General features: G+C 36.0%; 1 protein-coding gene and 1 non-coding gene across 2 annotated transcripts in view; one reads left to right on the top strand and one right to left on the bottom strand.

Moving 5' to 3' along the window:
• Positions 1-1,912: 1,912 nt before the first annotated feature.
• The window catches only part of KPNA3 (karyopherin subunit alpha 3), an 86,091-nt gene continuing 61,928 nt past the window's right edge, over positions 1,913-26,075 (bottom strand). Inside the window, exons 8-17 of the mRNA XM_065896206.1 lie at positions 23,980-24,066; positions 23,445-23,614; positions 22,018-22,062; positions 9,177-9,308; positions 8,120-8,248; positions 5,628-5,732; positions 5,458-5,529; positions 5,136-5,298; positions 3,011-3,105; positions 1,913-2,606 (exon numbers count right to left, since the gene is read on the bottom strand). Of these exons, the coding sequence (XP_065752278.1) occupies positions 2,508-2,606; positions 3,011-3,105; positions 5,136-5,298; positions 5,458-5,529; positions 5,628-5,732; positions 8,120-8,248; positions 9,177-9,308; positions 22,018-22,062; positions 23,445-23,614; positions 23,980-24,066 (1,097 nt within the window). The 3' untranslated portion in view covers positions 1,913-2,507. The remainder of the gene's footprint in view (positions 2,607-3,010; positions 3,106-5,135; positions 5,299-5,457; positions 5,530-5,627; positions 5,733-8,119; positions 8,249-9,176; positions 9,309-22,017; positions 22,063-23,444; positions 23,615-23,979; positions 24,067-26,075) is intronic.
• LOC136137892 (U6 spliceosomal RNA) lies at positions 21,064-21,170 on the top strand. The gene has a single exon (XR_010656754.1). It is a non-coding gene; the product is annotated as a U6 spliceosomal RNA (small nuclear RNA).

Raw genomic sequence — 26,075 nt, 5'->3', positions numbered from 1 at the left:
ATATGATGAATGAAGGCAGAAGGAAATTAAGATACTTTCAAAGATAAGTTCTTCAATGTTTTACCATATTTGATAGCAGCTTTTTTATTGGTTACAAAACCTAAGCCCATATACAAAATTAGGAACACATTTAGATGCCTCTTTTGAAAGAATGTTTTAGTCTTTTTTAACCGAGTTAAAAAAAAATAAAAACAATGCAATTTTTCAACACTGTTTTGAAAACTTAAAAGTGCAGCAATATACTTAGTTTCCTTTACCTACGAAATTTTGCATTTCCATTTCCAAACTGATAAGGTCACAACAAATTGGATCAAGCCAATGCATACGTTAAGTCTGCACTACTTGATGCTAATGTTCACTTATGTTAGTTTGCACTTAAAACACAAGAGGAAATAGGAATCGGCACAGTAGAGGCCCAATTTAATCTTAATGTGTGCAAAATTTAAAAGGTAACTGTCAGTAAGTATGGAGAGTCCAGAAGAAAGTAAACTGGAAGGGGTACAATTCACAATATTGAGAAGATTTGGACTTCAAGGGTTTCACCGAAGTTTGTGACCTTAATTAGCTTTGACTTTGTTATTCCTACTTTTAGTGAACACCACACAGTTTCAAAAATTTAGACTACTGAACAGGATGCAGTTACCATATGAAGCTTTAACTCAAAATTTGGATAAAGAAAAAAAGGCACAATGAACTTCAACTCAATTTTATGTGCACAAGAGTTGAAAAATCTGAGCCACCTTAAAGAGAAAATTGATTCTAAAATTTATAAAACCTATAAATAATCAGAGGCCAAACCACTATATTAAAACAGATTCTCTAGCAAGTAAAAATCTTGCAGTTTAAACATACTCTTGTATCCACTTTAGATACAAGACAAAACTCACTCTTTAAAGTGGCTCCACCTTGGCAGATACATATATTTGTAATGAATGCACACCTGCTATGTGTTGTTTATCAGTGAAAACACCCCCGCTGATTCACAAAGCTCTGATGGCATCTGTCTCATCTTCATCACAGTAAATACACCCCCCCCCCATCGGATAACTAAATTAGTTTAGATTTTCTATCCCTTCACATCAATTCATTGGGAAATTATACCCAGTAAACAATAGCAATAAAACCATTCCTGTGACAGCACAAATTATTCAGTTTAAAAAATTTCAAATTCTTTCATGAATAGCTGGGTCAGACAATTTACCAAAAGCAATGACTTTACATAGTAATACCAGATTTTGCAGAATTACTTAAAGATCACTGCAAATCAGGTTTATGTTAAATAACTGCAGATTATTCCTCTATGCAGATCCTTATCTGAATCTTTTTATATGTGAATATGCTTTTAGAGTAGGATCTGAATGAACTTTCCAATAATCAACGAATGAAGTTTTATGATACTTCTAAATAGTTGTTGTTTTGTTGCCAACCACATTATCAAAAGCACTGGTTACTAAGAAAAAATATTTTAAGACTAAATTACAGTAAACATGAAAGCTCCACAGTTTAAACCCAATATAAATCAACCATACCCAATTATCAATTTAAAACGAAAAATATTAACTCCTGAAAGCTGAAAGCAAGATTTTCTTTTTTAATATCACCAATGGGTACTTTAGAATTTTATGGTTTTGTTTTTATTTTTTTCTTTATAGTCAGGGACTCTTGCTTTCAACTTAAACAGAAGTTCAAGTCCGTAACAGGTTGCAGCTCAGGTAAAATACCATGCACAGCATTTGATTACTTCAAAACAGCAGGAACACACAGGCTGAAGTGAGTGGTCAAATAGGGCTTGCTGTTCTCAAAAATTAGGTATAATGGCGAAAGCATTACCATCCATAGCTAAAGTTCTTCCTCCAACCCTGGCTTCTGAGGCAGATAATAAACACATCAATTACTGGTAGATGAAGTACAGTTTTTTAAAACTTATCTGTTTAATCAATAACCAAGTTTCTTTTTTTTAAGTTACTTTTTGTTTGTGTCAGTTCCACCAATGAAAATCATTTGGCTTGTACTTTAAAATCTATTCTTCCACATAAAGAGTATGAAAATATGTTTGTGGAGGACAATGATGGAGGCTCAGATCAGACTGCACCTCTTTAAAGTCTTCCAACATGTGTATGTGTCATACCAAAGTGTCTTGATCCATAGCGCACCATTTTCCAAAGGAATATCAAGTGGGCAGCTGACATGCCACCACTACAGAATATTCTAAACTGGAGACTGCGGTTGTCAGCGTGTGGCACCAGGGAACAGGGAGAAATAGGGTAGTTGAGATTGTTAAGGAGAATTCTAAAACAGTTTAGGAAATCATGCATATGCATTTACAGTCCATGTGGATAGTGACTTTTGGCAACTGCAAAGTGACTGAGACATGGCTTGCTTTAGAAGCATCAAAACAAAGAGGCATGTATGTTTTGGAGCCTTTTGTACTTGTTGTTCTTGTCATTTGGTAGCCATCTGGTGGTGCTTCATATTGAATGTGGGAAAGATGCTGCACTCAATTGAACTTAAAAATTAAATTCTTTTGTTTGAAGGTTGGCTGTTGGGTCAAAGTTGTAAGTACCTCCTTGTGTTGCTTCAGGAATGAGGCTAGGATCTTCATCAATCTATAATAAACAAGAAAATAAATCTTTATTATGTTAAGATACTACACATTACAGTGTAAGCGGAATTGATTTACTTCTTAGGAGAGAATTCCATATGAATGTTTTTGTCACCTAAAAAATATTTTAAGTAAATCAACAATGCTATTAAGAAATCTAACAATTAAAAATTGAACACACATTTAAAAATTGCCCCATGCTTTAGTTCCTGTATCTGTAGATTTACTCTACCTATCTGAACATACATCATTTCTATAATTACCATTTCTTCCCATTTAACAAACCACAAAAGCAACAAGGTGACAGAAATACAGTATAAATTTAGTCATGGAAAACTCTTAGAAAACTTACTTTATGTATAGATTTTAATGTACACGTAGACATATCATACTTTAATACATACTTACATCATCACCAGAGAAATACTGATCTATGATTTCAAATGCTAATTTATATATGTCTTCATTTTCATGCTGCTGTAAAACTTCAATTTTCTCCAAACCTGATAAAAATAAAATAGTCAAAATAATTAGGTACATACTAATAAAAACTGTGCTCATTGTAATCATGGAAAATCCTAAAGAACTCAGAACACCCTCCCACCACCCTCCAAAGATGACAATTCATCTAAAATACAGATAAAACCCTGAGCTGCTCTGGTTAGAGGGCCAGCATCCCACTAATTTCTTCCTCTTTAGAAGCCCTAGAGGTATCCTGGTCCCTGAGGCAGGCAGCTTAAAAAACACCTAAATACCCCATTTGACAGATGAGGAAGCTGTGGCACAGAGATGTAAAGGGATTTATTTCAGGTTACATGGCAAGTTAGCGACAGAACTAGAACCAAGATCTCTGCCACCCCCCACCCCAGGACTCCTTTAATATAATCATACTGTTGCACACAGTAATTTTTATCCTTCTCTTTGTTTTCCAAATGTTACTTAATGATTGATATAAATATAAGGTAAAGCTTTAAATTTTGAAGTAAATTTCTTTTTTTTTTTTTTTTGGCCGCATCATGGGGCATGTGGAACTTCCCCAACCAGGGATCGAACCCATGACCCCTGCAGTGTAAGCACAGTGTCTTAACCACTGGACCACCAGGGAAGTCCCTGAAATAATTTCTTTAAAAAAAAAAAAATGAACAGGGTGCTTATGTCCTATAGCTACAGTGAATCTGGGAAATATTTTTTCAGAAAGGTAACTATAGATTGCCTTTATTTATATTCCCAATATATTTACTCCATGTATCATGTACATAAGTCTATTAAATCCTTAGTAATAAATATTCTTCCTTGAAATGTCTTTTTAGCTAAGTTATTTTGAAATAGTTTCAGTTTTTATATAGTAATATTCAAACCAGAAAAATGGGAAAATCGGTGTCAAAGATAATGCATGTAGAGTACCTTATAAAATCATAAAATGCTAAGTAAATATGTATCTTAATTATAAGTATTTATCTCATAGACAGAAGCAACTATCTTGATAAAAAGCTGGAGTAACAAGTTCAAACTCTCTGGGTTAAGTTGTTCTGAACCAGACTACAATGTTCATTTCAAATTATTTAAAAAGTAAAACATCTTAAAACAAAATAAACAGTGAAGTAACAGTAGTACAGTAAGAAAATCTGGCTTTTAATTATGCTCCTATCACTAACTACTTCCCTGACCATGGACAAAACTCCTTAACATCTCCAGAATATTTTCTTCTTGTTATTAAGAAAATACTTCCAGTCTGAACATTCTATGATGCTATCACATTTGTTTTCTCTTAAAAAAATAAACTCGGTAGTATAATCGAACAAATTAGTCAACAAAACATATAAAATAAAACATGACATTAAGATAAGTTAATTTAAGGTTTGAGCAATTTAGTACACATTTAACAGGCACCTTTAAAAACAGAATTTTAAAATATATGCTTCATATGTCATTACCAGAGAAAATAATGATATAGTATTTCAAATCACAGTTCTTTCTTATTAAAATTTCAAAGTAATTTCTGTAGTAATAACCCTAGCATGGAGTTCTAGCAATCATAAGACTGAAACAAAATATCTAGATGACTGTGAAATCATTAACCTTTTCCATAACCTATTCCAATATATGGAATAATATTTCACAAAGTGAGGTCCACAGAATCACATGATAATAGGTATAATATGAAAACAAGTGTTTTACTGTCAAGGAGTTTGAGAAATGCCGAATTAAACAAAGCCTGTAAGTTTCTCTATTATAGTGGTTTTCAGAGCTTTTAATTTGCTCTTATGCAATGTGACTTCAGGAGGAGTATTTGTGTTTCCTGAAAAGCATTGTCAATCTCTAGGAATGTTATGGCGTGACTTTCACAACCGGTTGTTTTCTGGAAAATCTTCTTGGACTACTAATATAGCAAACAAAGAATAGCAACATCCTCAGATGATGTTAATATTAATAGCAATATATCCTAAGTTTTCTTTCTAATTAGCTGTCTGTAAAGGAACTAATGTTTCAGAGTTCCAGTGCTCAACTATTTTTCTTTAATCAACCCTCTTACCTCCGCATTCTTCTATTATTTCAGCTATTGTGCTTGCTTCATCACCAGCCATTATCAGAATGTTTTTCAGACCATCTAGAACCACCTGAACAACTTGAGAATCTTTTACTGACAGTAAATTACAGAATGGTGGTATTACATTCTGCTGTACAAGGTACTCAACCTAGACAACAGAAGAGAAGAGATACTCTTATTTATATAATTATCTTTTCCCCCAAAAGAACACAGTACGGGGCTAATAAACAATCAACAACTCCTAAACCTAAGAGAGTAGTATGCTTTCCAGTATTAACAACTATTAACAGTTTTTTTCCAAACTCACTTGATCTTTTCTGCCACTTATCGTTAAGTTGCTAATTGCCCAAGCAGCTTCTTTTTGTGTTCCAAAGTCCCCCTGAAGGTTCAAAAAGAAATGTTAAAATGAATTTTTTGGTCAAACAGTCTTGGTTATAATATATTAACAGACACGATGAACTCATAACAATGACTGACCTTGGCAAGTTGATGAATAATCATAGGGATTAATCCAGCATCTATTACAGCTTGAACTTGTTGCTGGTTGCCTGCTGTAATGTTGGAAAGGAACCACACTGCTTCCTATAATTGAACAAAATAAAGGGCAACTTTATTTGAAAAATTGTATCTTTAATGTGTTTATATTTTTATTTTAATGTAGTTTATATATACAGTAACAAGTCACCTCAGCTGCATTAAGGGAAACGCATCTAAGAGTGATTAGGTTATATAGAATCTCCCATTTTAAACATATAAGGAAACTTCTATCCATAATAGCTGGACCCATTAACCTAGCATAACCTTCAATAATATAGATACCTAGGACTATACCGGAGGCACTATTTTAGACAATGGTGATATGGCGGTGAAAAAAACAGACAAAAGACTTTATTCGTGGACCTTGTATTTTTTGTGCATGAGCTCCCTCTAAAAGACAGATGATAGAAATAAATAGAAGACGGACTTTCCTAATACTTTGTGTTAAAACTACTTCTAAGAAAGCTGAATTATTTTATTGTAAAAATATTTACTTGCAGGGACTTCCCTGGTGGTCCAGTGGTAAAGAATCTGCCTTCCAATGCAGGGGACGTGGGTCCGATCCCTGGTCTGGGAAGATCCCAAATGCCATGGGGCAGTAACTAAGCCCACACACCACAACTACTGAGCTTGCGCGCCTCAACGAGAGAGCACGCGTGCCACAAAACTATAGAGCCCACATGCTCTGGAGTCCGCGTGCCACAACTAGACAGAGAAAACCCGCACACTACAACTAGAGAGAAGCCAGAGCGCCCCAACGGAAGATCCCGCATGCCTCAACAAAGATCCCACGTGCCACAACTAAGACCCAGTGCAGCCAAAAATATAAAGAAAATAAATAATTAAAAAAAAATTTTACTTGCAAGATATATTTACAACTTAAGCTTCTAACTAGTCTAGGATGGTCTATATAACAAATTTTATTGTAACCTTAAATGATTTATGTCACGAACAAATAGGTTTATTATAAGTTTAGTGTCAAATGTGTATCTTCTTCCTCCTCTACAATGAAAAGACTGTAGGAGAGTACCCTGGTGGTCTAGTGATTAGGATTCAGTGCTTTCACTGCCGTGGCCTGGGTTCAATCCCTAGTCAGGAAACTCAGATTCCACATACCACAACTGGGACCCGGAGCAGACAAAATGAATGAATGAATAAATAAATAAATATTAAAAAAGAATCCAACTGTCAAATTATAGTCATGCAACTACATAAATATAATTATGACAAAGAAGAAATGATCAGTTTTGTTATTTGAGGGATAGTGGCATTTCAGGCAGATAAAACTGTATTAAATTAAATGCAAATCAAAATCACGAGACCCCACTTCACAGTACTGGGTGGCTATAATAATAATTAAAAAAAGGAACTGGATCCCTTATAACATTGCTTGTAGGAATGTAAAATGGTGCAGCTCCTATGGAAAAGAGCATGGTGGTTCCTCAAAAACTTGAACATGCAATTACCCTATGACTTGACAATTCTACTCATAGATATATACCCAAAGGAACTAAAAGCAGGGACTCAAACCAATGTTCCTAGCAGCATTACTATTCATAGTAGCCAAAAGGTAGAAACAATCCAAGTATCCATCAACAAATGGACGAATAAACAAAATATGGTATATAGGCACAATGGGATATTTATTCAGCCATAAAAAGGAATGACGTTCTGATACATGCTCCAACATGGATGAACCTTGAAAACATGCAATGTGAAATAAGCCAGACATGAAGAATGAAGTACTTAAGCACATATTTATCAGTAAGATTGTATCTTAAGCTTAAAATCTTTTTTTAAAAAAAAAACAATTTTAATGATCCTTTAATTTAGGCACTGCAGTTTTTCGTTCAATCTCATTTCATAGGGAGATTAAACTATGATCTATTTGTTTATAAAACACACCAGTGGGGCTTCCCTGGTGGCGCAGTGGTTGAGAGTCCGCCTGCCGATGCAGGGGACACGGGTTCGTGCCCCGGCCCGGGAAGATCCCACATGCCGTGGAGCGGCTGGGCCTGTGAGCCATGGCCGCTGAGCCTGCGCTCCGCAATGGGAGAGGCCACAACAGTGAGAAAAAAAAAAAAAAAACACCAGCAAAAAAAAAAAGATACCGGCCACCCAATGGAAAATTTCATATGTACTCTCACCTAGTGGCTACTAATTTGCTACTACTCAATCTATTGAAATAAAAAAAATTGGTTAATATACAAATAATTTTATTCTGTGATGATCATGACAGCACTTAATAGCAAGCAATTAACAACTGAAACAAAATAACTGCAGAGGTGATTTGAAATAATTCTCATCTTTAACTAGAGTGGTTTTGAAGAGAAACACAAGCAAACAGGAATAGAAACAGAAACAAGAAGGCAGTCAAAATTGAGATATACAAAGAGAAAGAAATGCACTGACAAGGCTGTTATACGCCTTACCTTATTTATCTTCTCTTTTGGATGTGATAAGAGATTTGGGAAGTGTGACAGGACATCGCAGTTGAGAACAACCTGGGTCTGCTCGTCGGTACCTGTCACTATGTTGCCAACCGCTCTGAGTGCTGCTGTCTGGGGTGGGGATAAAATGTTTTCTATAAATTTGTTTATGATGAAACTGATACTATGCTTTTTATAATCCTTAGAAAATGTAAAAATGCAAAGGGTGAATGATTAAAATTTACTGCATTCTTACACAAATCATTTCACTGAACTGGAAAGTAGTTTTGAACTTTAAACAACAGTTTTATGAAAACTGGAACTATATAGAAAAATTGTGTGGAAAATAGCTGGAAAAAATATTAAAATAAAAATTGTAAAGGTCCTTTTTTAACAGCTATTTTTACCTACTAGTAAATTGGTACCACAGATTTTAATAAAGGCCTCTAACGGTCACACATTTCTATCTAGAAAGTCACTTTGGCTGAAGTGGGATGAACAGATCTATCAGCCATGTACCCCTAATTAGAGTGAGGAGAAACAAGAGGGAGAGGAGAAAATGCAGTTTGGAAGCTTTTGCAATTATCCAGAGGAAAGAAAATAAATCTTGAACTAAATCAGTGGCTCTAGATACAAGGAGAAAACAGATTTGAAAGCTATATAATAAGGATTGACAGGGTTTTGTAATGGAGGGGAGACAAGAGGAGGAATATCAAGGTTTCTAGCTTGGACTATGCTGTCCACTGAAAGGGGATATAGGAAGAGGAACAGGTTTGTGGGAGAAGATGGTATGTTCATTTCCGTCTGGTTGAAATGACAATGGAGTTCTTAGAGGATATGTCTAAGGACTCAAGGACAATTGGCTACATGAGTCTGCAACTCAGGAAAGAATCCGGATGAGATGAAGATTTAGAAATCAACAAAAGCAGATTCAGTAAAAGAGCACAAGAAATATTGAAGAAATGTGCATATAGACAGAACTGAAGCCTGGTTGTACAAGTTAACTGGTTATAGCAAATACAAACTTTACACAAGTAAGAAAAAATGTTTAAGTACTTACTTGAACTTTCACTTCCTGGTGGCTCAGAAGGGGCACAAGAAATGGCACAACCCCTGAATCAATAACCATCTGTATCTGCTCATTACCTCCATCTGTCAGGTATGACAGTGCCCAAACAGTATCCACAAGAATCTTCAGGAAATAAAAAAGAATTACCATTTAATATATTTGTTTGAATGTTTGAGATACATAACACACTTATGGAATGGTGACATAAAAAGTAACTGAATTTTGTTTTCGCTTGATAGCAAAAATATCTGCTAAGCTGATACATCTACTACGTAGTAGATAAAACTCTCTCAATGGCTACCTCAGGCCACTCTTCACAAAAGTGAGACACAGAAGTCTGGGACAACTTCTACCCCAACTTCCATATCTATCTATTAGGCAGATAAATTTAAAAATAGGCAGAAAAGTAATTCTCCCTGCCCCCACAAACTAAATACCCAATAATCACAAGGAAACACTTTATACATGGAATGAGACCAATATATCATGCTGCTTCCAGTTTAGAAGAGCCCAAAGAGATCATTTATCCATATTAGTAGTTTTTAAACATGTTTAGCAATGTAATTTTTCAGACTATTAAAGTAAACATAAAAGAAATGACTTGGCATTTTAACTTTGGGGAAAAAATTAATTATTTGTAAATCTCTTGAAAAATGTCCCAATTGAAGAGCATACAGTATAAACCATGCCTTACACCCATCTAATTTTGCAAATAATAAAAAACAAAAAACAGGCTCAGGTTTGTTGACTCATTCAAAGTCAAAAAGCTTATATGTAGTTTTCCTTGGTGTCTTCACAGAGGAATGTAAGCACAGGCCTGATCTCATGTGAAATCCAGAGATGTTTCCTATTAGAATATTCAAATTAAAGACATTAGTTGCTCTAAAATAACAGCAGCCACCTGAATTCAAATCTCTCCATGTAACCTTCAAAAAAGTATATGGATTAACAAGAGCAAATAAAACCACATATAGCCTGCACCTTCAACAATGCTAGGAGTCTGAGAATCCTACAAATTTCAAATTACCTGTAAGAAGAGAAAAAACTAAATTCTACCTTTTGTCTGGACCTCCTGCCCTAAGGCTATGTGAGACTTCAGAGAAGAGCAGAGTGAAGAGCTTAAAGGTAACATATCCTAGTAAAACGACTCCACTTTAGTGGGGCAGAGACCATGTGGCTCAAAAAGCCTACAAGATTTACTATCTGTCTTCTACAGAAAAATTTGCTGACACCTTTACCAGAGGATGAGCTTCATTCAACTAAGAGATAACCGAAGAAATATTTCACTGTAGATCAAAAACTAACACAAATGTGAAGATAAGAGTGGAAGAATAATTTAAATGTTATATGTTCCAGAAAAACTGAAATATTGCACTTGATAAATGGGAGGACAGAAGGTATGCCTGAGAACTCCATCCATGTATCATCCTACCCCCACAAGGAAAGCCTCCTTGCTGGAAGGTGTCTACAGATGCTGTGTGTGTGAGTGAAGCTTGTCTACTACCAAGTCTGGCAGTAACAGGTAGCAAGATTTAAATAGAAATCAGAGTCTCATAACATAACACTCAAAATGCAGGCTACAGCTGAAAATAACTCATCATATCAAGAACCAGGATCACCTCAACTGAGAAACGAAAAGAAAGTCAAGAGATGCCAACACTGAGATGACGCAGATATTGGAATTATCTGACAGGATTTTAAAGTAACTGTCATTAAACTACTTCAGCACACAATTATGAACACATTTGAAACAAGTGAAATATAGTAAGTCTCAGCAAAGAAATAGGAAAAATAAAGAAGAACCAAATGGATTTTAAAACTAATAAACTCAGTAACCAAAATTTAAAACTCACTGGAAGGACTCAATAGTAGAAGGGAAAGAAAAAACAAAATGTACTAACTCAAAGACAGATCAATACAAATCATCCAATTGGGCAAGAAAAAAAAAGACTGCAAAGAATGAACAGAGCTTTAGGGAATTGTAGGATGATAACAAAAGATATAATAACATTTATGTCAACAGAGTCCCAGAAAGAGAGGTGAAGCTGAAAAAAATATCTGAAGAAATAATGACGGAAAACTTCCCAAACTGGACAAAAGACACAAACCTAGATTCAAAAATGGGAGAATGAGGTGAGAGAAAAGAGAAAACAGAAATAAGCTCATCACTTGCTGTATGGGTAAAGACAGGAGTCAAAAAATACCATTTAAACCTATCAAACCAGACAGTAAAAAAACAAAAGGCATTATAAAAGGTATAAGTATAAAGGTAACATTAGAACAAAAACAAACATTCCTAAATACCAAAAGAAATTTTTAAAAGAGAGAAGAAAGAACACTAAGTAGAAAATAAAACACACAGAAATTATAACACAAAATAACAGGACAGAATTGAAACCAAACATATCAAACAATATGAAATAGGCTTAACTCACCTGTAACAATAAAAAGATTTTCAAATTGGCTCCTAAAACAAAACCCAAAATTCTATGTTGTATACAAGAGACACACCTAAAACAGTCATTTAAAAAGGCTAAAAGTAAAGGAACAAGCAAAGGTACACCAAGTAAATGATAACAAAGCAGAGACTGCAATCCTGTTAGCAGACCAGTAGAATTCATTCTACAAAGTATTACAAAGAATAAAGAAGGCTACTTTGTAAAGCTATATCCCACAATTTATAATGAATATGTAACTGTTAGAAACATCTATTCACCAAGTAACCCTGTAAATACCACTACAAAGGAGAAAAAGATGCAAGAAAAAAATAAAAATATACTGATAAAAGATTTTTCATACACTGTTGTCAGTATGAGAAGTCAAGTAGATAAAAAGTGAGGATACAGATTTTATAAATATACATCAAAATTTAAACCTGATAACAGATAATAAACTTGCAAATGGAGCACAAAAATATTATTAGGTCCAAAGAAAACATCAATTACATAAAGCAGAAATATTATAAAACTATTACAAGGCAATAAAATTAGATATTAATAAATACCAAAATACCACATGGAAATTTAAGAGCCTTATATTAAACAACTCTTGGATTAAAAAAAAAAACAACAAAACAGAAAAAAAATTTCTAGAAAATTATAATGAAAACACCACATATCAGAATCTATGGGATTTACCTAAAGCAGTGTTCAAAGGCAAGTTCATAGCCTTAAAAATGTATACAACAGAACTTAAAAGAATGAAAATAGATCCCAAATAAAAAGCTAGAGAAAGAACAGAGCAGGGACTTCCCTGGTGGCACAGTGCAGGAGACACGGGTTCAAGCCCTGGGATGGAAAGATCTCACATGCCGCAGAACAACTAAGCCCGTGTGCCACAACTACTGAGCCTGAGCCCTAGAGCCCCCGAGCCACAGCTACTGAGCCTGCAAGCCACAACTACTGAGCCTGCGAGTCACAACTACTGAGGCCCGTGCACCTAGAGACTGTGCTCCACAACAAGAGAATTCACTGCAATGAGAAGCCCACACACCACAAGGAAGAGTAGCCCTCCTCACCGCAACTAGAGAAAGCCCGTGCGCAGCAATGAAGACCCAACGCAGCCAAAAATAAATAAATTTAAAAAAAAAAAAGAACACAGCAAACCAAAAGAAAGCAAAAAGAAACAGTAAATTCAAAAGTAGAAAGTAATGAAGTAAAGAACAGAAAAATCACAGATCTAATTAAAAATCAGAATCCTAGTTCTTTGAAAAAGTTGAAAAAATGTCCTAGTTAACTTAATTAGAGAAGTGGTAGGAGGAGCACAAATGTACAAAATAAGAGATAATGAAGAAAATAACTCTTGAAACAGTAAATTAAAACAAAAAAATCATAAAGAGATTACTTTGCATACTTAAATGCAAGCAAAATTGAAAACCTAGATGAAATGAATAATTTCCTAGGACAGTAGTTTACAAAAAACTAACCTCACTAGAAATTCAGAGCTTAAACAAGCCAATTTCAATAGCAAAAATAGAGAAAATTATCAGGGAATTAATCACACAAGTATCAAGACCCAAAAGGTTTCAAGAGGGAAACTACCAAATCTTCAAAGATCAGATAGACCCCAGGCTATATAAATTGTTCCAGAGCATAGAAAACAAATGAAGCATAATGTTAATACCTAAACTTTTAAAATGCAATAAAAATACAATATTAATACCGAATAAAGATAGCATAAAAAAACTGTAGACCAGTATCTCTTATGTGAATAGAGATGTAAAAATTCTGAATAAAATATTAGTGAAAAGGATCCCATACTACATTAAGAAAATAATATATGATAATCAAGAGAGATTTCTCAAGGAATGCAAGGATGTTTCAATTTTAGGAATATCAATATATGTCATATTAATAGACTTACGGAGAAAATCATATAATCATCTCCATAGACACTGAAAAATTCCAACACTCATTCTTGATGTCAACACTCAAAATGGGATTTTACGGATATTTCCTTAACATAATAAAACATCTATAGGGCTTCCCTGGTGGTGCAGTGGTTGAGAGTCTGCCTGCCAATGCAGGGGACGCGGGTTTGTGGCCCGGTCCAGGAGGATCCCACAAGCCGCGGAGCGGCTGGGCCTGTGAGCCATGGCCACTGGGCCTGCGCTCCGCAACGGGAGAGGCCACAGCAGTGAGAGGCCCGCGTACCGCAAAAAAAACAAAAACAAAAAAACCCATCTATAACTCAGGAAAAAAATCTAGATTCAACAAAAAGAATGACTGATAAATCTGATTACATAAAAAGGAGAAAACTGCATGGCAAAATATATCAAAGCCAAAGGACAAATTAGGAAAATATTTGACTATATATATATAATATATCACAAATAGTTAATGTCCTTAATACATAAAGAGCTCTTAAAAGCCAAGGAAAAGAGACCAAAAATCTGATGGAAAATGAATAATAAAGATGAACAGGCTGTTTGCAAAGATGTAAAAATGGTTCTTCAACATATGAAATCAAGGTCAACTTCACTCACAACAAGTGAAACACATACTAAAAATGAGACACAGGGCTTCCCTGGTGGCGCAGTGGTTGAGAGTCCGCCTGCCGATGCAGGGGACACGGGTTCGTGCCCCGGTCCGGGAAGATCCCACATGCTGCAGAGCAGCTGGGCCCATGAGCCATGGCCGCTGAGCCTGCGCATCCGGAGCCTGTGCTCCGCAATGGGAGAGGCCACAACAGTGAGAGGCCCGCGTACCGCGAAAAAAAAAAAAAAAAAAAAAAAAAAAAAAATGAGATACAGTTTCTCATAGAGTGGCAAAAATTTTAAAATGACAACACATGGACAAGGCCATGAAGAAAGTCACTTTTGTATGTTGCTGCTGGGAATGCAAATGGCACAGCCCCTAAGGCAGGGAATTTGGCAGTGTATAACAAAAATTATAATGCATTCACTCTTTGACCTAGCAATCTGCTTCTAAGAATTTACCCTGAAATATTATCTCCAGTAATATGAAAACACACAGGATTACTGCCCGCTACATTATTCATATTTGCAAAATTCAAGAAATGGTCTAAATGCCTACCCAAAATAGTGTGTTTGAATAAACCATAGCCACAAAATGGAATACTGTGCAGAACAATACTTGGTTGCCTTGGCCTGTGATGTTTTAGGAAGCTGCTAAATGAAAGGTAATTTTTTTCCATTATAGCTCCCTACTATTAGCAGAAAACCATTCTTTTCTAATATACAGTAGCCTAGAAAAATGAAATATTTAAGATTTCTAAGCTGAGATCAATTAATGGTTTTTGGTTAGATCTTCATGACACCACCTCAAAGGCTGGTGGGGGAAAGTAAGCTATAGCTAGGTCTCAGGCCCCCTGAAGCTGTAAAGACTCTTCTAGTCTCTCTTTAATTTTGTTTTATAATATATTGGGCCTTCACCGAAAATCTCATTTTAAAAATGCTTTAAAACTTTGAAATTCACAGCACAAGATTATCAGGCTATTCTAGTTTTTTCTATTTTCATCAGTTTGCTTTCCTCATCTCCATAATCAGGCTAACAGCTGCTCAATGTCTCTGACATTTGTAATTTTACCTTTTGCTGCCTTTTCCCATCTGAGCTGCTTCTGCTATTTTACACCTCCTCCAATATTCTTTTTTCTTGGTTTTTCCCTTTTTCTGGATTTCTATGGTAAAATGCCTGGCTTTTACAGTCACTAATAGTCAATGAGTGCACTCTTTTCCTTCCAGGTAATAGTCAGATTAATCATGTGCCAATGAAGTCTTTGGCAATCCTGAGCTACTTTATTTTTCACTATGTCTGTTTTTCTGGGCTAGAAACATTTAAAATTTTTTACTTCAGCAATATTTCATGTACTTGAAGACTGCTAGAAAGCTGATCTCTAGACACACAGTATGAGACACATATATACGGAAAAGATAGGCAACTCAAAGGGTCAATGCATTGAACAAACTTCTTGAAAACTGGTATCTTATGAACCAAAGGAAAATCTCTAGCAATCCGAAGTCTCCAAAGAATAATATACTCAGCTCAAAGAGAGATTTACCAATTTTTACCACCTCCAGTAAATATGCTAACAAATAATGTCCTGTTAGGCAGGCACCCTTACCGAAAACTGCTATTAACATGTACACCATTTCCTAGTAGGTGTCTGTAGAATGTCTATGGAATGTCAACATCACACATGCTTTAGAGACAACTAGAGCTGAACCAAGTTAAAACTGTATACTTATCCTTATATGCAGTAAAGGGTAACTGAGTAAGCTCAGGTGCTCAAATCCTATACATTCCAAAGAAAGGACTGGTCCTTGATTAGCTCCTTCAAGATAACCTCTGAGCCCTAGGATTATCCTGCTTAATAACATTGTATTCCTGAGACCCTGGGCCACACTGTATCAGTCTGACTCCTGGGAGGGGATAGAGACTGAGTAGTTAAGGTCAGTCAGCCTATGTGACTGACTCCCCAGTAAAAACCCTGGACACATCAAAGTTCAGGAGCTTCCTGGTTGGTAATACTTGATATGTGTCGCCACACATGGTTGATGGGAGAATAAAGCATTGTCCTTACCAATCTACTGGGAAAGGACAACTGGAAAGTTGCACCTGGGTCCTCCTAAACTCTGCCCTATGTACCTTTAGCCTTTGTTGATTTTAATCTTGTGAAATGGTAAGAAATATACTAGTCTCTGCCCCCAGTTTCTAGCACAGAGCTCTAAAACCTTATACATTCCTAAGTGATAAGAACATTAGGAGCATCTCTTGTTCTAGTATCTGGTCTTTGACCCCATCCTTGACACCCTTGTAATGTCCTAAGCAATATGAGCACTAGGAGCGTCTCTTGCTCTAATGAGGTAACTCTGGACGGCCTCCTGGAGGGCTCCTGGACGAAGGATGGTCACCGGAAAGACCGAGCCATGATTAGAAGCCTGGAAATTTCAGCCCTGCTCCTCACTCTCCAGAGAGTGGACAGGGGCTAGAAGCAGAGTTAACAACTGATCATGCCTACCTTTGGAAACCTCCATGAAATCCCAACAGTAGGGGGTTTGAAAAGCTTCCTGGCTGGCGAACACACCCACACCAGGAGGCTGACATACCCCAACTTCATGGGGATAGGACCCTCCCAGATCCCGCCCTATGTATCTCTTCATCTGGCTGTTCATCTGTATCTTTTATCATATCCTTTAATGAACTAGTAAATGTAACTGTTTCCCTGAGTTCTTTGAGCTGCTCTAGCAAATTAATAGAACCCAAGGAGGGGGTCTTTGAAACCTCTAATCTATAGCTGGGTGGTCAGAAGCACAGGGCTTGTGACTTTGTGACTGGCATCTGAAGTGTGCCTGTGGGCTGGGGGAAGAGGTGGCCATCACATGGGCCTGAGTCCTTAACCTGTGGGATCTGACACTATTTCTGGGTAGTGTTGGAACTGAATTAAATTGTAGGACACCTAGTGGGTCAGAGAGACTTGCTTGTTGTTGTGGGGAACCCTCCCGCCCAGCCCTGCTCAACACATCTGGTGACAAGAAGTATGAGCAGTGAAGTGTTCTGTACAAGTAGTGAAGGAGACACATAGGAGGGAGATGCACCGTAGGGAAGAACTGGGGTTTTCCCTATACAGGAAGCAAAAGACTGAGTTTTCCCTAAACAAATCAGTACCCTTTTGCTATAAATTACAAGCATGAGTGTAAAAGCTTCTCAGTGATTCCTTCTAGCCAATCATTGAACCTGAAGGTGGTCTCGGGGACCCCTGACATATCATCAAGTGTCACTAACCATCAAGTCTCAGCACATAACCAATCTGCTACAACTGATTAACTTCATTTGTAACAGCAGCAGATTTGTATCAAAAGTTAGGTAATACTCAAAATTATCTGTGCATGTCAAGCCATGGATGAACAACTCAGAAAGGACAGGAAAACCAAATGCTGCAGAATCACTGCAATTGCACCTTAACTTTTCTAAGAAGCACAATAACTAGAAAGCAAATGAACACAGACTGACCTGAATCAGTCCAGATTTCTTCTCTAGTCCTCGGGGGTCAATATCTAGTGATTCTTCTAATGTCACAAAGGCATACGAATGTCCATAAACCAACTAATTCTCTCCACACCCTAACGCAGCTTCTCCAGCAGTCTCACTAGTGACTGTCTCATAAATGAAGTCGGTCCTGTTTTTTTTTTTTTGCGGTACACGGGCCTCTCACTGCCGTGGCCTCTCCCGTTGCGGAGCACAGGCTCCAGACGCGCAGGCTCAGCGGCCATGGCTCACGGGCCCAGCCACTCCATGGCATGTGGGATCTTCCCGGACCGGGCCACAAACCCACGTCCCCTGCATCGGCAGGTGGACTCTCAACCACTACGCCACCAGGGAAGCCCATGTCCTGCTGTTTTATACCTCTCCTTGCTGCTATTCTTCTTTTCTGTTGTGTCCTACCCTAAGACCCCAGTTAGAAATTTGGGTACTATCCCTGACTCCTCTCTTCTCTCTCACCACCCATATCAAAACCAGCAAATTTATCATCTAAACATTTCTACAGTCCTCCCTTGTCTTTTTATTGCTAATGTCTAAGCTCTGGTTCTGGTCCTCATTTTCTCTCATTCACACCACAAAATCAACACCGATCTGTCTTCTCAACTCCACTTTCCTCTAAAATCTACACTCCACTCATAATTGGTATAAATTATCAAACCATAATGTAGCTCCCTCTCAGCTACATAAAGAGGATACATGAGTCCTAAGGTGGTACACAAGACTCTGTATGATCTAGAGCCTGCTAAATCTCTGCCTTATTTTTTTCCCCACTCTTTGCTTCACAATTTATATTTCCGTCTCTCTACTTTAAAAAACTCCTTGGCTGGTTCCTTTTCCCTTGTTACCACTGCTCAAATGCAGAGAATTCCTCAGAATTCAATTTTTAGCCCTTTTTCTGAATCTTACTCCATGTCCATATTTTCATGAATTTCTTAAGTACTGATAAATCTCAAAGATGTATGGCCTTTTCCTTCCTGGAAACATTACTACAGAGGAACAACAAATAAATCAGAATGAATGTGTCTGTTCTACAATAAACCCATCATCTCCCTCTACCAGTCTCATCCGTTTGCTTGACTCCTGATGGTTCATGGCATTACTATCCATTTAGATTGCCAAATTAGAAACCAAGGTAATTTTTACTTCTCCTTCTCTTTGATCCTTTCCTCTTGAAGTTCTAACTCACTTTCTCTCTCCTAACCCTTAGCTTCGGGCTCATACCTTCATCAACTTCCTTAAACCTATTATGATAGTAAAATAGGCCAGGCTACACTCAAACTTTCCCCATTCCAGACCCTCCTTGCCTCTTCCAAGTTATCTGACTATAACGGACATGAGCATATCACTCCTCTATTTGAAAATCTTCAATGACTCTGCACTGATTACAAGATAAGCCCAAATTCCTTAAAACAGCATTCAAAACCCTGAAACTTAACTCCCCAGCAAACGTGTTGGTTTATTAACCACCTGTATTCTCCACACCCTCCATGTGTCCTCTTGATTCCTTATTATTGCTCCTCATGTACCTGAAATGACCTTTTCAACTTGACAAAATCCTTCTTATCCTAGTTGTATGACTTTAGACAAATTACTTAACTATCTGTTTTCTTTTTACCTTGTTTGTAAGATGGAGATAATTATAGTAACCAATCGCATAGGATTTTTTATAAGGAATAAATGAGTAAACATATGAAAAGTACTTAAAACAGTGCCTGGCACACTTTAAAACCCTTAATAAATGCCAACTATTAACATAATCATCTTCTTCACTTCTATCACCACTTCCACGACCATCTCCTTATAATGCTTATTTCAAATGTTACTTCCTCAATGAAGCTTTCTGGTTGCCAGAGAGAATATGTGCTTTCATAATTCTAGCATTTTGGTCATTCCTCTGTTTTACTTTTCTCTTCTTGTTTGTTTGCACACATATTGTGTGCTTATGTGATCATGGTATGAAAGAGCATAGGCTTTGGATTTGGCTTCAATTCTCAGTCATGGCTTTTATTCACTGTATGACCTTAGGTTATTTTACTTGACTAAGTTTCAGTCTCCTTACTTGTAAAATAAGAGAACAAAACTTATCTCATAAGGGTGCTGGTAAGATAAAAGGAAATTACTGAAACAGATTTAGTATAGCAAGTAACTGACAAAAGTTCATTCCATTCACTCTTTTTACCTGCTACTAATGTTGAGGTCTTAGAGAGCAGGGCCTCTATGTCTTCTTCATCTCTGTGCCTATAATTCTCTGTGCAATTCTGGCTTAAGAGGAACAACCTGTGTTTGTTAAACTCAATAAATATACTTATAACTACAGTACTTCATCACTTTAATACCTCTAGCTTTCAAATAAACAAGACCAATAGGTGATGGAAGCTTTTATTTGCCTATAATCAATTCCATAATGTCCTAGGGTAAATGTCTTGATGGAAATATCAGATATTTTGCTTATTTGCCTTTTAATTTTGGCTTTCAGAAAGCTAAGGACTAAATTTAGCATTCAATAACAACAAATACATTTATAAAAAGAATTTTACCTCCTCCCCCTTTCTTTTAAGATATGTATTATCTTATGTCTGTTGCTAAGTCACTTTTACATCCATTTTGAAAACAGGACAGTGTATAACTAAACAGTTTTCACTTAATTTTTATGACAGTTCAGGCTAACACTTCACAAATAAAAAGTTACTTTAGTTGCCTTTAAAAGACACCCTCCTAAGAACTTAAAGTCCTAAAATTAACTAGCAAAACGTGTAGTTCAATATTTATACAGGAACTATACACTGCCTCTTGAGAAATGTTAGCAAAGATGCATTTTCTTCATCCCAATGATAAATCACACATAATTCTGACACCCACATACATACATATTATGTGTGTGTGTGTACAAACAAAGATAGGATTATAAAAACAAACATACAACAAATCAGAAAGAAATCTTAGTTGGAACATCAGAAGCCAAATTAATGCTAGATCAACGTTAGAATCAGTTCTAAATTCACTGAAATTTATCCTTTTTTTTTTTTTGGCGGTACACGGCCCTCTCCCGTTGCGGAGCACAGGCTCTGGATGCGCAGGCTCAGTGGCCAAGGCTCACGGGCCCAGCAGCTCTGCGGCATGTGGGATCTTCCCAGACCGGGGCACGCACCCGTGTCCCCTGCATCGGCAGGCGGACCCTCAACCACTGCGCCACCAGGGAAGCCCTATCCATTGTTTTACTCTGTGGAAGAATTTAACTTTTAGCCTTGCTACATTCAGGAGAATTTTCAGACTGCCTGATAAAAAATTTCCCGGCATATATATAGTAATTGCTTAACTAAATCTCATGTAATGGACAAATCATGTAAAGATGCCTTTGCATTTAAAACTATACTTGAGTGCTTGCTTCAGCAGCACATATACTAAAATTGGAACGATACAGAGAAGATTAGCATGGCCCCTGCACAAGGGTAACATGCAAATTCGTGAAGCATTCCATATATTTACGAAGTGAGAGAGTGGTATAGACATATATACAATACCAAATGTAAAACAGATAGCGAGTGGGAAGCAGCCACATAGCACAGGGAGATCAGCTTCGTGCTTTGTGACCACCTAGAGGGGTGGGATAGGGAGGGTGGGAGGGAGACGCAAGAGGGAGGAGATATGGGGACATATGTATAGGTATAGCTGATTCACTTTGTTATAAAGCAGAAATTAACACACCACTGTAAAGCAATTATACTCCAATAAAGATGTTAAAAAAATAAAAGTATACTCGATATCCTTCAATACCGTATCTCAAAAGGTTGTAGCATGGGCGTTCGTGTGGTTTCATAGAAAGTAAACACGATCTGTCATCAGAAGATCTCAGTTTTAAATACCGACTGTGACCCTTACAAGCTCTGCAACTTTGGATAAGTCACTTAATGTTTCCCTGAGGCCCAGTTTCTTACTCTGTAAAATGGGGACAACAGTATCTAGCCTACCTATTTTAAGAATAAAATGAGATTTTAAAAAAATATGAAGAAGCTTTATAAAGCTTTTACCACTTTATAAATATTAATACTTTAAAACACTATTATGACACAAATAACTAAATTAACTACATATGTGATCATTTCTCTAAAGTTAGCATTTTTGCTATCTGAATGATGTAAGATACAAACTTAATTTAGCTTTAATCCTGTTTCTGAAAACCACATACATTGTGAAAGCTTGACAAGTTAATAAGATATATGCTGACACTTATTAAAAGCATAAGAATAAATAACCCTTTAAAAAAAAAACAAACAAACCCTTTTAGTCCCAGACAGAGCAAAATCCCAAATCTAAGCTTCTGCTTTACTTACGTTTATGTCCGTATGGTATATGAGGACACATAATGCTGGCAAAATCTGAGGAAAGAAGACAAACAATAAATAATACTAGACTTGATGAAGACGTCTTTGTAAAAATGAATAACTGTGATTAAAAAAAGCAGTAAATACTATTTGCAGGGCAAGAAAAACAACATTAAGTTTGTTTGAATCTCTATTAGGAAAATAAAAATATGATAAAATTCAATCTGAAAAACCAAAACAATATTTCAGATGTCTAATTGAAATATTCAATTAAGTCTGGCAGAGATTAATGTACCTTAAAGGAAAAACATTTGTTTTCAATAACCTTCTTCATGACATATGTCAACTGGAAAGAATGGAGATGCAAGTATGTAGTATAGCTATTTTAAGAATCCACCTTCCAATGCAGGGGACGTGGGTTCGATCCTTGGTCAAGGAACTAAGATCCCACATGCCACGGGGCAACTAAGCCCGCACGCTGCAACTACTGAGCCCACGTGCCACAACTACAGGGCCCACGTGCTGCAACGAAGAGCCCACATGCCCCACAGCCATAAATAAATAAAATATTAAAAAGAAAAACTAGTGCATTATTTAAAAAAATTAAAAAGCTATTCTTAAAACTGCTGTCATTGTCTCACTTACCTGCTTAAAGTAAAAATAAGATTTTATTTAGCTACTTGAGTCAAATTAAAGTTTTCAACCTCAGATTTAGTCAAGAAAATTATGACCAGTATAAAGTATAAAGTTTGTTGAATTCAGGCATTACAGATCTTCTTTTAAACCTGGGAGGGAGGGGGCAGTAGCAGGGAGAATCACTAAGTACCCCTTCCATAAGGGCAAGAGGTGGCAGAAGATTGTGAAGGATATCAATTACGAAGATTAAAGATTCACAGTCAACATTTCTCTGCACAGTCAAGTGATTAAAGGTTACATAGGATTTTTTAAAACTTAAAATACTCAGATCCATTCACAAATTATATGTAAATAGCAAAGATTTTACTTTGTTTTAATTAGCAGATTTAACACAAAGCATGCCACATATTAAGAGTACTAATTTTGTCAGGAATCAAGGGAAATTTCAATTGGACTTAATGCAAATTCACTCAAGAACATTTGCATATAAGTAGACCAGTTTTATCTGTAGCAATCCCTTATTTTTTTAGTGTTAAACCAACAATGCAATGTAGTAATAAAACAGATTTTTTCTTCTTTTGTATTTTTCTGCTTGAATTAGGGAGGACTGACATTCACTCAGCTGCCATAGAGTCTCAACTTTTATTTCACAGGAGTCAAAATTAAGTATGATACGTTACTTAAATATCTCATACCTGCAATGAAATCAGTATATACATTATTTCATTCCCTGTGCATGAAAATCTAAGGCATAAACATAGGGAAAATATACCATCTGGCCTTTGCATTTCTTCATTTACCTCCTGAACTGTCTCCATAGGCGGTGGGGGATCCTTATTCCTGCAGAGATTGACAATGACCCATGTGACGTTCCGAAGGAAGGTGATGGGAATGGAGGGATTGATGAAGGACAGAAGAGGTTTGACAACTCCCAGTGATATGACATAATCTCTACATTGAGGACCATCACCTACAGAAATGAAAATTGTATTTAAAAAAAAAAATTACATTCAGGATGAGAAAGTCTGAAATGTATGCAATGGCTTATGTTCGGACACTGATGTTCTATGTTTCCTCACCATTAGTCAAGGGCATCAAATGTTGCTGTCTCTCCAGATTTTGATTGGGGAACACAAATTTAACCTACCAATCCTGATAGCAAATTGCATATCCATTTCAAAGAGGTACAATCTTAAGTTAGTATTTATGAAACAAGAAGGTAGTCAACCCACATTAAAATTAGAGGAAACATAGTGTGTAATGGCTATGCCAATGTAGGAGAAAAGTTAATTAAGATACTTAATTGGAGTCTTTTCAAACCTAAATTCAACTTACCTATAATGTTTCCCAAAGCCCATACTGCTTGTTCACAAACATTCTGATGTGGTGAATGGAGAAGTCTTAGAAAAAGAGGTACGGCATCTATAATAAAGAAAAACTAATATTTACACTGCAAAATGTTGAAGAGTCATAGATTTCAGCCTGTATACAGAGCTTGGCACACTATAGTTGCCCAGTGATAATTCACTGAATGAATAAATGTGGCAAATACCTTTAGCCTAAATATAATAAATTTTAGTGTTTTCCCCTAGTAGTATTCAAGTAACAGACCTATTGACAGTGTCTAGAAGTTGCTGTTATATATTATTAATTAAAAGAAAACAACAGCATAAAATTTTTCCCATAATTCATTAAAAAAATTTCTACCCTGAACATGTAACCTTAGAATATAATACTTTAGTCAATATGATCCAATTGCTGACATGGGATTAACTAAAGAAATGATTATCCCCATATCAGGCCTACCCTATATTTCAAGATAATTTATCATTATAATCCTTACTCTTTACATAACTTATGTGTTAACTCAAATTCCAAAACACTGGCATCATATTCATTACCTGTAGAAACTAAGCATAAGCTAGATCACTTTTTCTTAAATTTCAGTCAATTGTGCACTACCTCTAGGATTTTTAGCTGTATCTCTGGACTACCTGTATTATTTATTTAACATTTAAATTAAAACTGACTCACACTTTTAATAGCTTTATTGAGATATAGTTTATATGCAATATAATTTATCTGTTTAAGTGTACAATTCAATGGTTTTAGTATTTATACAGAGTTGTGTTGTCATCACCACAATCTAATTTTACAACATTTCTATCACCCCCAAATCCCATACCCAGAGAAGTCCTACTACCCTCTCCCCCAGCCCTAAACAACCATTTACTGTTTTCTGTCTCTACAGACTTTCCTTTTCTGGACATGTCACATAAATGAACTTGTATAATATGTAGTTTTTTTGTTTGGATTCTTTCATTTAGAATAATGTTTTTGAGGTTTGTCCATCTTATAGCATGTATAAGTACTTCATTTTTTCTTATTGCTGAATAGTATTCAATGGTATACCACATTTTGTTTATCTACTCATCAGCTAATGGATACTGGGGTTATTTCCATTTGGGGGCTATTATGAATAATATGAGTAATGCTGCTGCAAACATTTCTGTACAAGTCTTTCTGTGCACATGGTTTCATATCTCTTGGTTCCATGTAGTAGGGGAACTGCTGGGCCATATGGTAACTCTATGATTAACCTTTTAATAAACTGTTTTCCAAAGAGGCTGCACTATTTTACATTCTCACCAGCAATGTATGAGGGTTTGAACTGCCTCATATTTGTATTTTAACTAATTTTATTCATCACTTCTGTAAATAGAATACCAGTATCAATCACCACACATAGAAGATAACCAAAAAATTAAAAATGAAAACAAAACACTGTTATTTAATTGTACCTACTAGTCTCTATTGAAAGCCCTAGTCTAAAATCTGCTGTTCCCTTTTTGTTACATCTAACATCTACCTAGAAATCTTCTCTTTGACATTACTGAAATATCTAAAACAAAAGTGAAAGAAAATAGTATTCTCACTACTTGATTCAATGTAACTTATTGCTGTATCATTTACTACTTAGAATCACCTTAAGTACCACCTGAAGTCAGTTAAGTGTGCCACACTTTAAGACTGCCTGGTGACATCCAGTTTTTTTCAAAGAGCTTTTGACAGTTTGGGTCAACATGCTAATAACATTTAGCCCATTTTGAGGTAAGCAAAATTTTAAAAATATATGTTACAAGCTAAAAGACATAAGTTTCTCAGCACCTTGGAGACATTAGGAATAGAAAATTTAAACCCTATTATTAGGAGATGGTCTTGACCCAAAAAGATAAAACTCTTATTCACTTTTTAGTAACCACAATTAAAATTATTCAATGATAGATTAATGACAGCTATAGTAAAGATATCAACTATCATAAGTAACTTATAATATTCACAATTTTTAAATAAAACTGTCTTTACACTAAAACACCACTTCCTTCCCTTTAAAAAAAAAAAAAAGGGTCCAGCAAGTAAGGAATTAAATT

This window comes from Phocoena phocoena, chromosome 18 (genome assembly GCF_963924675.1).
Source record: "Phocoena phocoena chromosome 18, mPhoPho1.1, whole genome shotgun sequence".
NCBI lineage: Eukaryota > Metazoa > Chordata > Mammalia > Artiodactyla > Phocoenidae > Phocoena > Phocoena phocoena.
This window is presented reverse-complemented; position numbering and strand designations above follow the sequence as displayed.